The 13,364-nt window shown below is 40.5% G+C and overlaps 1 protein-coding gene across 2 annotated transcripts in view; it reads left to right on the forward strand.

Moving 5' to 3' along the window:
- The first annotated feature begins 317 nt into the window (after window positions 1–317).
- Window positions 318–13,364, forward strand: part of sema3fa (sema domain, immunoglobulin domain (Ig), short basic domain, secreted, (semaphorin) 3Fa) — a 71,968-nt gene continuing 58,921 nt past the window's right edge. For both annotated transcript variants that reach the window (XM_072452473.1, XM_072452474.1), the window contains exons 1-2: window positions 318–638; window positions 1,679–1,827. In XM_072452473.1, coding sequence (XP_072308574.1) covers window positions 1,716–1,827 — 112 coding nt within the window. In that variant the 5' untranslated portion in view covers window positions 318–638; window positions 1,679–1,715. The remainder of the gene's footprint in view (window positions 639–1,678; window positions 1,828–13,364) is intronic.

Consider the following 13,364-nt stretch of genomic DNA (forward strand, 5'->3'; position numbering starts at 1 on the left):
TTGTTCAGAGGGATGAGGGATTACACCGACTCTTGAGCAAACAATAAACATTGAGTTTTTTCTGAACGAATGCTCACGCTGGGGAATCTAAACCTGATCGTGTTCGACGCCACAAACGTTCTCTTTTCATAGACGCCCCAGACCACTACGTCATCTGTTTCGATGTCACTGCCGCTCACCTGAAGATGTAAAGATGCCATATGATAAAGTGAAGGCGTGTACGTCACTCAGGGATGCTGAAAGGTGGGCGTGGCTTCAGCGCCGCGCGACACTATCCACCTGCACGAGGCGCTCCTTCTCACTCGCCCGCTCTGCCCCCGCGCGCGCGCCGTGTGGAACTCTGCGCAGCGACGCACCTCATCTCAGCGGCAAGTCTTTTGTTTCTTCGCCCTCTTGAGTGGAAAATACCAAAGCTCTTGATGCGATTTAGACATCACTCCAAGTTAAGGCGCCTGCGTCAAGTTAATTGAAATCCGGGCTTTTGTTGTTTGCCTGTGGGATAATCGTGCAAGATCCGCGGCTGAGACGTGTCCGTGCGCGGGCTTCATAGGGATCTCCTGCCGCCGCCGCCGCCCGCTGTTGGATGCTTTTAAATGTGGATCAGGTCTGGATGAACGCACCGCGCTCAGAACAATAAGGTAGGTCTTTAATGATGAAATGAAGTGTTTATTCTTATGGGTAAAGAAGCGCAGCTGTGCGTCAAACGTGCGCGTAAAGCAGTGCGCGCTCGGCTGGGGAGCGCTCAGGATCAGCAAGAACGTACAATAACGGATCCCTGCAAGAAAAAGGACTGTCTAGTTAGTAATTCAACTTTTAAATGGGGGACACATTGTTCCTAGAGAATCTCACCCTCTCGTCAAGTGCGTGGGAGGCTGGTGTCAATGAACATGGAGGAGCACATCACGAGTTTTGCAAAAGGGAAAGTTTGTGTGCTTTACGTAACGCAGAGCCGCAATCTGAAGTGATGACAAGCGGGGAGGCTGTTGCTTTTTACATGATCACTATTATCTGCCCGTAGAAGTGACACGTGGTGCGTGCGTGTGCCCATAACTCCGACGCTCAGTCACGCTTTATTTTGGTTAACGCTCCGCTTTGGAGTTGTGCCTTCGGAGGGCTTTATGTGGGAACTTGATCTCACGCCACCGACTGACAGTTTGACCTCAGATCTTCGTTCACAAGCAGATCGGTGCCATGCGTGGCAAATGCGCGCACACGGACGCGAAATAGTTGTATTCTCCAAGTGTGACGGATGTTGGAGACGAGGCTCAGATCTTTACGCGCAGCTTGGACAGCGCGTCTTTCGGGGGATAATCTTATAAATCTGGTGTTACGAGATGTGCTTTGTGACACCAAAAAGAAGCTAAACTAAAGCGTAAAAGAAGGAAAGTTTTTGATATTTTTTTTTTGCAAGTGTGGTTGAGTTAAAACTGTGTGTGTGTGTGTGTGTATGTGTGTGTGCATTGAATGAATAATATTTGATACTGCAATTTTAAAGCGTGTAACCTTCTACTTACCTTTCCTGCAAAATGTCCAAAAGGTTAATCATCTAAAATGACTGTTCTTGCTTTCTTCATAAACATGGACATGTCTCTATAGATTACAGCATGTTATGAAGTAAATTATACATTCAAACTCCAGGCTGTAGTTTCCCCTGACAGTCTTCTCCTCTGTCTCTCAGCTCCTAGACGCTGGTTGCCTTCACAAACGCCGGGACAATGTTGTGGGGCCCTCTATGCTGGCTCCTGGCCCTGCTGGCCCTCTCATCTGCAGCTCTGCCCGTCCCCGTCGAGCCCATGTCTGCTCCCAGGATCTTCTTGTCCTTCAAAGGTGAGGCACTTGCACTTCATTCATCTCCAGCCGCTCAAATGGGCTGTTGCAATGTGTTTATTTTAAAATGTTGTGGCGCATTACCCTGCCATTGAGGGTAGGTTCACAATTACACACCACAGGAACATAGGACTGAAACAGGATCGAATGAAGTCTTCATTGGAATTTAACTGGACTCAAACCAGGACCGAAAAAGTACAAGTGTGAATGTGCCCTGCCGCAGTCGCTTCTTGATTGTCATTACAACTGTCACTTTTGCTTGGAATTTGTTGTAATAGTTGACGATTTCTACACAAAAGCATTCTGATATGGTGTTGGGATGACTTATTTCTCTTTTAGATGTTTAAAATTGGCAGTGGGAGATATAAAAAATGTATGATATTGCAATTGTTGTAATTTAAAGTGATTAATTTGACTCTACTTTCTGTTTTACTGCTTTTCTACCATTACAATATTACGACAAAGTGAAAAAGCTACTACCTTTTTAAGCTGTATTTAATAACGTATCTGCAACTGCTGATAAATACGTGCCAAATTAAACAGCTAATAATATACTCCCAATTAACTTTTGTATCCCAAAGCACCAGTTTTGAATGCATTAATTGCACATCTTATCAATATTGACCCCACTGCGTTCACAATCCTTGGTCTATGTTGTAAAATGTACCTTCTCTTAGAAATAAGTCTGTCCTTTACCGTTATTTTAAATGTGCCGTTTTCTATAGCGCTGTCACTTGTTGATTTATTGGTTTGCTCTGTAACTATTGGCACAGGTGGATTAGGACTTTATTGCACTTGCTCCCTCGCCGTGAACACACAATTTGAGAAAAAGCGCCACACGAATCCCTTGTGTCAATATCGGTGGATGTTGTCATATTTAGACACTTTTTGTGGTGCCGTCTCCATGTTTTCTTAAGTCCTTCTGTCTCCGTTGAGTAACAATGGAGAGAAAACAGCACGCTACATACTTGGTGAGAGTAAAAATAGTTTCTGGACAGCGTTTGGGCCTCCATGGTCGACAGCAGACAGTGGAGATGACCACAAAGGACTGCGTGAGTGGAAGTCAAGCCCGGGACACTGTCATTCACTATAACCCCAGCCGCAGCGCAATATGATAATATGTGCTTACTGCGCAGCTTATAGTCAAAGATATGTCGCATTATGTAGTTTAGGTTGGACGTCAAAGGGTCAAATTCAGAATTCAGATTAAATTAACAGTATATTTTACTTAATGTAAGCGTTAAAAATCAATATCCAGATACAAATCAAGACTAGTCAAAAATCTAAACAAGATACTCATTGTTTATGTTAGAAACTACTTCAAAATGCTTTTTATTATCTTTGTGGTATCAGAATCTGTATCGAGTATTGAGCCTTTTTACTCAGTATCAAAATCAAGCGTGAAATGTTAGTAACGTGACTAACTCTAAACTATTGGAGGGGTTTAATGGCTCAGTTTGAATTTACCCCAGAACTAGTAGATCAAAATCACAAAAGTAGAACTAAAATGTACCATAGACATGTTTTTTTTACCCCTTGCCAAATGCTTGATTTGCGCTGCATTTATTTCATGTTTCCTTTAATAATTGAGTTAAGTTTTAATCAGCCAAAACACTTAAGAACTTTTATTATATTGCCTTTGCATTGAAGCATAATTGTATTAAAAGCTCATAGCTGTTGTTTTGGAAAGTCCTCCAGCCACCTGTCACATCCACAAGTTTGATTTGGACAAGAGCAATAGGATAATGTGTGGACTGACCTTTTCACAGAATCCTGTCTTCACATTTTCACAGTGTTAAAGCTTCTGGATCACCCAAAACATGAACACAAAAGGTCAAGGTCTCAGTTTCTTCCTGCTACTTGAGACCTGAGGTGGGGAACACTGCCAGTTATGTTTTTTTTTAATGTATGTACAATTATGTTGACTGTGTCTGCAACTAAAACGATTATTTTAGTAGTCCACCAGTCCCAGATATTTTTTTAGTCAACAAGTCAAACAATTAGAGATGTATATGTTTTAACAAACTCGATAAAATCCGCAAAAGAAGATGTATTTTAATTTTAAAATCACAAACTAGAGCACTTCTTATCTCGATTTGATTCAAACGTGGTTCTGCCTTGGTGTTGAAATTTCAAATGAAATTACTCCAGATAAATAACAATTATTAACATGGTCAAATAGCAGTAATTTAGTCAACTATAGTCCCATTTATCTCTGTTAATCAGTGCAGCCCTCACATTACAGAAAAGAAAGGAGCACAATATTGCATTAATAAAATAGAACTATGCTGTCATTTCAAATTTCTTCCAAGTTTTTGCTGGTCAACCATATCTGGCCCAAATAAATGTAATTGGTGCATTGGAGCATTTATTTGGCCAATATATTTTCCCGCTTGATCCTTGAAGTACCAAAGGAAGTATGCTCAGTCAAAGGTTTGCAGTTTATAATCCCATTTTAACATTAACACAAGTCAGACCAAAGGAATTCTCAACTGACAAATAGCATTACCATAACGATAGAAATATACTGTATAGACATTTCGTACAGTAGTCACAAAGGTAAGGGCTGATTTTGAAATAAAGAACCCAAAATAGTCACAGGAAACTGCCATACCATCCCTTTACCACACACCTATGACAGAGAAATATGAACACATTTATCACCCCAAAGGACAAGGCAGGCTTAGATCAGCTGCTAACCCGCCTATATTTACCGTTTCAAACTGACTTTATAATCATTCTATTTTAGTTTGGGGGGCCCCTGAAAGGTTGTGACCCTTAAAACAGGAGCCAAAGTCGCATTCGAGGTTAACTGCCCCTCAATGTCTGGGATAACAGCCCCATATTAACCACTAATAGCTTGTCACTACAACTCCGAGGCACATTTGAAAGTATTTAAGCCGTGTTTGCCTTTTCAGAATTGGCCAACTTTGTGAGAACGCAACAAAGCCTCAAAGTCCTTAATTGGACTAATACTTGGGACAACCTTGAGGGGACTCGAGTTCTCTCTCGCTCCCTTTGTGTCAGATGTAACGGGTCAACAGTCGTCATGCCCCGACTAAAGCCTGATATTTCTTTAACAAACAGAACCAGTGACGTTTAATCTGTTGAATGTTAAATGTGCGCCTCAGACCGTGTCCAGCTTTAGACGACGCGACAATAGAATATGCCATACAGCTTATACAGTACAATTGGATATTTATATTTGGTCATTTTTTACATTCCCTTTTGTTTCGGGTGTAATCCAAGCAGGTGGTCTTTCAGTAAAGGAGTGTTTTCTCTTAACAAGGATCTCAAACCCAAAGCAGATTTAAAAGGAGCGTAACGTTTCTAGTTAAGGGTCCGCCAATTGCTTGTCTCCGTGTAGTTATTGAAAATCGAATCAGAAAGTTCCACAGTATGGCATTAAACACACTGCCAGACCAAAAACAAGAGTCACCACCTGGATTCAACTGAGCGAACAGGTCCTCTCATTCTACTGGATAATTGCTGCATGGACTAGTATGCAAGGACCCGACCAATGCAGGGAATGGTGTCTGAGACGACCACGTGGAAAGACAAATCCCGCGGTCATAGAAACGATATCAGTGTGTTTGAGAAGGGTCAAATCTTTGGCATCAAGCAGAGAAAAAGAAACAAAGAGCAGCCGAAACGAATGTACTACAGATCTGAAGCTCAATGGGAGTTTAGGACGAGCTGGAGAAGACTTTGTGTAGTGGTCACTCTCACATCATCAATACATGATCTGTGTGAAAAATAGTGCAAAACTGGAATTAAATCAATCTTTTGACATTGCTGAAGCTTATTGAAACAAAGCCCAAAGTTAAATGCAGTCCAACAAAATATTAGAGTGTGTTTTTTGATCATGCTTTATCAAGAATGATTTGATTACAGGAAGGGCTGGTCGATATGGGGATAAGAACTGAACCGTGATCTCATTCCTGCGACCAAACTGACAGATCGTGGTTCACTGGGTTTTTCTTCAATGCAGCTCCATCCACAAACAAAGGCACTTTTTCCCACTTACACCTCTTACCATTTAAAGGCATTACAAAGTCTACATGAATCGTGGAGGAAAATGTAATTGTGATGTGTCGCCTAGACAATCATCATGTACATTTTTGGGCATATTGCACACTCCTTAGAAGTGTTTTCATTTCTCAAAACTCCTTTGAAGAGAGATTTTTTATTTTTTTTTTACTGTGAATCAGCTTAGGCATATTTATGAGGTAGGTTTGTATATGTTTTTTGGACAGAACTGTGAGAAGAAGAGACATTCAGCAAGTCAACCTACAGCACTGAGGCGGCAACAACTGCACATGTGCAACGTCTCAAATCGCTACACCACCAGCAGGCACAGGAGATAGTTAGTTTTAAAGCAATACTAGGAGAAGTTCTGCACAACCCTTCACCTGAAAAGTCACATTTTGATATCAGATCAATTCAGTGACTTTGGAATTGGTTTAGAGGAACACTAACATTTATATTACCACAAAGAAATAAACTGTGATTTGCATTTAATTGAGATCGAGAGTCAATCCATTTTAATAGTCAAAGAACAGCTTTTTAATTGAGAGGTTAAGAGCCAATCCTGAAAGTAAAAGCACAGTTTGGAGCATAGTTCAGACATCGTGTATTTTAAAACAATTTTGTTGGGCAATGATCAAAAGCCTCTCATGTTTATGTTCAGGAAATACATTTTGAAAGGTCTTTTTATTTGCTTATACAATTGAAAATGCTGATTGAACCAATATAAGAACAAAAAACGCCCAGCACTAGCTAGAGATAATTCTTATGACATGTGTATTTAAAACATTGGCAGCAGTTAAGCTTTTTTTTTTTTTTTTAAATCTCACACCTTCGACAACTTCCACAGATTGTCAAACGTCTTACAGTCAGCTCACTTCGAACATAATCGCAGAGCAGGAGACGGAGCTAAGTGCCTCGTCTCTGGCCAGATCAATGACTTCTGAGTGAAACTGTCTGCTGGAGATGACCTCTGGCTTCTTATCAGCAAATCAACAGAAAAATGATCAACAAGCCATAGTCTAGACATATATATCGCAAACTATCGGACAAAACGGACAGCACCAGCTTGGATGCAGTCAAAGCAAACAGAGTTGTCCTGGCTTTTGTTTCCGTTTGTAGCTTCACTTCCAAACCGTTCAAATGTATCACCCTTAAAAACTGCAGCTGCACAAGCCAACGCTGCAATCGGATCTGTAAATGAGAAACGCACAGCTACAGTCATCAGTCTTTTTTGTACAAACAATACTAAACATGGAAGAAACATGGAAGCAGCTTGTTCTTCCAAAAAAGTGTTTTAGAGCACCTGCCAGCTTCTGAAGTCAGTGCTCTGCTGCCATATTTAACCATTGTATTCTGTCGGTTGGTTTTGCACATTTTTACATAGAGAAAAAAGATCTTGCAGTTAACTTGAGCAGCCAATTGCAATATAATACCTCACTGCAGAACTGCTAGATACTGTATACTTGCGAGTAGAAATTGCAATTTAAATGGTCCCGAGCAAACAGCAATATATCTTATGTATAAAACTTTCTTAGTCTGTATTTAAGACCTCCATAAACATGCACTGTCATTTTTGGATTGGTTTAGCAGTTCATATTTAAGTCTCCTTTTTAAAATGCAAACTTTTAAAAACAATAGATGCTAATACTAAAGCCTAAATGACTTCCCTTACATTCTATTTTGCTTTTGCAGAAACCTTCACATTAAAGGTGCTGTACCTGATTTTTAAATGATCTTAAAATGTGAAAAACCGAACTTATTCATTTTAAACTCTTTGCAGCAGTCCACACATATCACTCTCTTACCTAATGCCTTTCTAGCATCCTAAATATTCACCACAATGAGTTTACATGCACTTTTCACTACTCTCTTGGGCCAGAGCAAGTATATTATTTGTATAATTAGTTATGCTTTTGAATTGATTACTTCATTAAATGTATTCCTTTCGCTGTTGATCATCCTTGTCCAGGGATTTCTTTGCTAACCAAAACATTTAACATACAGTCGAGACCCCAATACCAAGCACCTCATCGCTTGAAATCTCACTAATGTATTTCTAATCTTTCAATGCACCCATTAATGCGTTTTCTTGTATTCCGTTACCTTCAGCACTTTCCTACTTTGTCTCCTGGGATGTATGTGTTGATGGAAAAGGGGAGGGTGCGTACGGTGCATCCCAGCAACCTCTGCCCCGCTGGATCCCGGCTGTCAGACCGGGATTATTCAGGAGAGGAGAACAGGAGGCGACAGCTCCCGGGCTAAATATAGTGTCTCTCCTGTCTTCTGTTTTTCTACATGGTCCGTGCCTCCGCTCCACGTCCTTCATACACTCGAACACGCTGTGCTGCTTGTTGATAAGGGGTTATTCAGGGAGTAGAGCTCCTGTGTGAAGTGAGCCATAGGGAAATGCTGTTTTAGCCAACTGGAAAAGGCTAAAGAGGCGAAAGTAATGCTCAGAAAAGGTGAATGAGTCCATCACAGGATGCACACTGTTGTTGTCGAATTGATTAAAAGAAAAAGGCTTGATACTTGACTCAACAATGCACAGAGTGTACGTTTCTCTGCTAAATAATAGTTTTAATTTCTATTTTTATCATGTGGATTTGTACAAAGTTCTGATGTGGATCCAGATGACTGTAAAACTGTTCAGAAAATATCCAACTTTGAACTATTGTCTCTTTTTTAGTATTGTTGCATGTTTATATACTATTTTGTATTATGATACTAGTTTTAGTTTCAATTAGTTTCTGTTTTTTATTTTTTGATTACCCATGCATACAGTAGTTAACAAAGAATAGGCGCAGTTGTAATAGAATATAAAAGGTAAAAGAAAAAAGGTATTATTTCAAATGCAATCCCATTATTTCTTGGCACAAATATCCCTTTATTTTATGACTGTGAAATACAGAATAAATAGTATTTGAATGGCAGGAATGTTTATTCAACATTCAGATTAACGGTTAATTTATGTTGATTGTTATATATATTGTTGTATAATTTCCTCTTGTTACTGCTGTTATCTCCCGTGTGCTGAAATGGTAGTCGTGTCTAAATGAACATCTGAATTGCAGTCTAATGATTATTTATTGAGGCTGAGGCATTTTGCTGTTGGGCGTTTTAATCATAGATTTCATTATTTGTTCTGACGAGGAGCAGCCCCCAGAGTTTAAACAAACGGCATTAAAATTCTAATGAATGCCATTAAGGAGCAGCTGCAGTGCATTTATTTTTAGTTTTGGTGCTGTTGGTTTGCAAGTCTGGTTTAAATAATTTTACTTTCACACTGTAAATAAGATAATAATCACCTGAGGTACTTTTTTTTTCACAGAGAAAGATTCAGTGTGCTGAAAGATTGTACATTTTTGCTGTCGGGCAGTATGCAAACTGTTATTAAAGGTGTACTGCGTACTGATTTGCTAGAATGTTCCACTGTATGGCTTTAAACTTATCTATCTGGAGCACTCACAGGAAGAAAGCAGTTTTTTAAAGCATTTTTGAGCAATAAAAACACCTGTAATTAAATAAATGCCATAGATGGATAATATGTTGAATGTCATACTGTTGAAAACCCCCACAAGAAAAGTTACTCCAGTCAAAGTTAAATCCAGATATGTGTTTATGATTTTATTTTAAAGCGTTAAGGGATATTAGCTCTTGTAAAATATTTCACATTAGTATTCATGATTAACAATTCATTGTAAAATTGACTTGCAAATTAGGACCACTCATTGAATGTGTTTTTGGCTTTTAAACGGCGGATGTCTGGGTGCAGGCTGGTGGGTGTTAATATTTTTGGCGTGAGTATCAGCTTCAGATCTTAATGTGGCAGACGGGATAAAAATAGTTCCACTCATGATAGAACAATTCCGTTTTTGGCGTACTGAATTGTACTTCTTCAAAAATGTAGGACCTCAAGTCAAGTGAAGGAATTTGAGGAAGAAACCAAGACGGCGGGCGACAATGCTCTTGGTTTGAAACAAGGATTTAATGGTTTTGTCGAGAAATGGGTTCGTCAGATCTGAAGTGACAGCTTTTTAAGATTCATGTGGCGCTCGTGTGGTTGGGCGTCTGTTGTTTGTGGTTTTGAAGGGAAGACGCAGGCGCAGAGGGGGCACAGATTTGACAGAGCTATAAATGACTGTGGTGGATTTGCTTGGGTTGCCATAGCAGCGTCTACCTGTCACTACCTGTCAAAAGGGGAGCGGGTTCAAAAGCAAAAGACAATCCCATTTGTTTCTTTGTCCACATATAAACGTGTTTCTTAATATTTACGTCTTTATTTCTAAAAAAAAAGTCACTTTTTTGTTCATCTTATATTCAAAATTACTTTCTAATTATTTTTTTTCTGCAAAGCTCATTGTTGGAGGAATTGTTTCACCGCAATTCAGGTTGAAAAAAAATAAATAAATGTTAATGGGGTCTAAATAGTTTTTGTATAACGACCAAACATAACCAACAGAAATAAGGCTGAAAGACGTATCCCATTTCCCCTCCATATTAATTTCCTGAACTTGAACAATTCAGACTTTTAATTATTGCCTTTATTTCAACAATCAATCAACAATCAAATGCCTTTCTCAGCTGTCTGAACCCAGCTTCAAACCACATGCTTTTACTGACACTCTCTATTAAAAAGACCCAAGCTGATCATTGACGATTCAGAAATGACTGAATCTCAATTAAAATCCAATCAATTGCACTGTACTAAACAGAAAGTGGATTGACAGGAAGGATCTCAAACAGTAGCTGCACCGCAACTTCACCAGGCTGGACTAAATATGCAGACTTTTTGATGGCAGTGTTTATATTAAGTGTGTGTATCCAGGTGTGACAGAAAGTGGCGCTCTCTGGAGGTTTGCTGCTCAGATGGAACAAGGGAAACCCCAGGGTCAAGGGCAACTCCACTCGTGTTTACCCCGGCAGCATCATTCATGATCATTTGTCCGTCAGTGTTGGGATCTGGTTACACCACTGCCATTGACCCCCGTGTGGTCGCCATTTTCACCAGTGGGAAATGACAGACCTTGGACAATTGTTTGAGGAAAACTGTGTCATTGCCTCATTTATTTAAGAATGCTTTGGGAAAGACATACGCGTGTGGGCCTTTTTGTGTGTGTGAATGATTTCAATTGACGAGTCGTTTAAGAGCATGATAAACTTTGGTTAATCTTTGGCTCGTTTCACGTTAAGAGAAGTGTTGGATGACGTCACTGGATGATATTCTACCCAGATCAGAGGCCATTCCAGCACCGGTTTAGTCTTCTCGCACAGATAAAGGGAAAATGGTAAAGCATTCATTGTATCACTTGCTTTTTTCTGAGACTGTGACGTTTCAAGTGGCGAACTGACTCCGTTTTACCTCTTTTTTTCCCAATAAAATCAAGTCATGTTGCTCTTTTGATGTGAATCGGATGTTGAAAGCAAGAGTTTGAAGTTAATGTAGCTTTAAGTATTCTGTGGAAGAGGCCCATGAGAGAGAGAAAAGGAGGGAGGTATAGAGAGAGAGAGAGAGAGAGAGATGAGGTGAGTGGTGTAAAATGTGCAGGAGTTGCCAGGGCCGAGCTGTGAGAGTGCTAATGGACTTGAGGGCATCAGTGTCAGGTTAGCTATCTCCGCTGCGCCCACAGAGCACACGCAGGCTCTGGGAATGAGGACGAGAGGAGCGGAGCCGCACAAAGCCTCTCTGTGGACAAATTGTGTGTCTGTTTCCCATTAGCCGCGTCTGAGTGTCGACTGAGATGGTTTACCTCAGCTGGTGACGGCCTTCGCAGTGAAGCTCCGTGCCCCAGCCGTAACCTCCAGCTGAAAAAAAAACATGTTCAAGTCAATGAAATCTGCTGACTGTTCACTCTGAAAGAATTGGGAGAAATTACATGGAACTGTCAGATTCTTTGGTCGATCAGGTTCTATCTTTTTCTTACAATACAAGAGGAGAAAGTTTACACCAACAGATCTTGTCACAAACTTCAGAGTTCACGGTCGACAAAATGGTTCATATTACGGAGCGTGCAACACAGAGTGGTCATTTTCCCCACAAATAGTTGCTTTGACATTACATTTGGTGGGGCAAAATGGCTTTACTCCACCAATTCACTCGCTTTTTTAGACCACAGTTGCCTGACGAAACAGTCCCTCCCACTTTCTGTTCGGAGAGGACAAGTTAAGTTGTGCTTTACCTGAGATTTACAGGGTTTAGTGCTTTTTACTGCTTTAGTACAACCATGCAACAGCAGCATGCACCTGGGCTGGAGAAGATTTAACCAACAATTTGCTAAGCTACATGGAAGAAATTGAATAATGAGAATTCCCTTTAAACAAATAGTACTCTGGCTTTCCACCAGTGTTTCTATTGTTGTTGGATAACTTTACACCACTGTCTCAGCTCGACGGTGCGTAAAAGATTGTTCGTTGGTTTGTCTAGAGACTGGAGGAAGGAGAAATTCCAGTGGCATCTATTATTTTTAATTCCAGCACTCAATAGCATATGGTGCATACAAATCATCTAAGAAGTCCTGTTAGCAATTTGGCTCAGTCGAACATTTGGACATGATCCCAAAATGCAGACATCCACAGTCACGAAACAGAGCCATGCCAAATCTTAACTAGCCTAAAATGGTTTCTTCTATGCCATCAAACTTTTGAGAATCGTGCCGTTTTAGCTGAAAGGAAGTTGCTCTTCAGTTTTTCATGGGTAGATGAGAGATTTAAGTTGTTTGGAGATTTGGACAGAAGCTGGGAGCCTCGAGCGCCCACATCCTCAGGAGACCGCTCAGGTGTGGGGGATTTGGAGTAAGAGTCCATCAGACTGCTGTATATGTTGGTTTAGGCCCAACTGGCTGTCAGGCAGATTATGGGAGAAATGTGGCCTGTGGTTGATCCTGTGGGAGGAAACAGTAGAGCCGTCTCGCTTCACATTCAAAAACCATCCGCTGTCAGACTTCTACAGGAGTCAGTATGTTTACATGCAGAGCTTAGCTGGACTGTAATCAGTGTCTGACTGGATTCTAGGGCTGTAGTCGACGAAAGAAACTCTTGGTCGACTAAAGACTTGCTCTGCGCATCGATTAGTCTGCCAAAAGGGGCTTGGCACTGGCAAAAAGCTCTCCAACCTTTTGAGTTTCTCTGTGAACTGACCATCTGTATGCAAAGTGCACTGACCTAAAGTGCAGCGACAAGTCCAGATTGCAGGAGATCATGCAATTACAAATATTTATCCAAAAAACACTAGTCAACAGTCAAATCTCAAGGTACATGCCTTCTCCTTTATGTGGTTGTGAATATAAATCCTTTAAAATCTCCCCCAAAAATGTGTCGACAAATTCAAATTTTGGTCAACCAACTACACCATCGCCATTCTAGGTTCAGATGAGAATCACACTTTTGAGTCTACAATTAATGGCAGCACATTTTCTCTTTTCTATCTTTCTTTGTGGTAGATTTGTTGTATTAAAGATAAGATAAGATAATCCTTTATTGTCCCACATGGGGAAATTTCATTGGTGCAACGC

This window comes from Eucyclogobius newberryi, unplaced genomic scaffold, assembly GCF_026437365.1.
Source record: "Eucyclogobius newberryi isolate DKJ021-1_F unplaced genomic scaffold, fEucNew1.0.hap1 SCAF_19, whole genome shotgun sequence".
In the NCBI taxonomy this organism is placed as follows: Eukaryota; Metazoa; Chordata; class Actinopteri; order Gobiiformes; family Gobiidae; genus Eucyclogobius; species Eucyclogobius newberryi.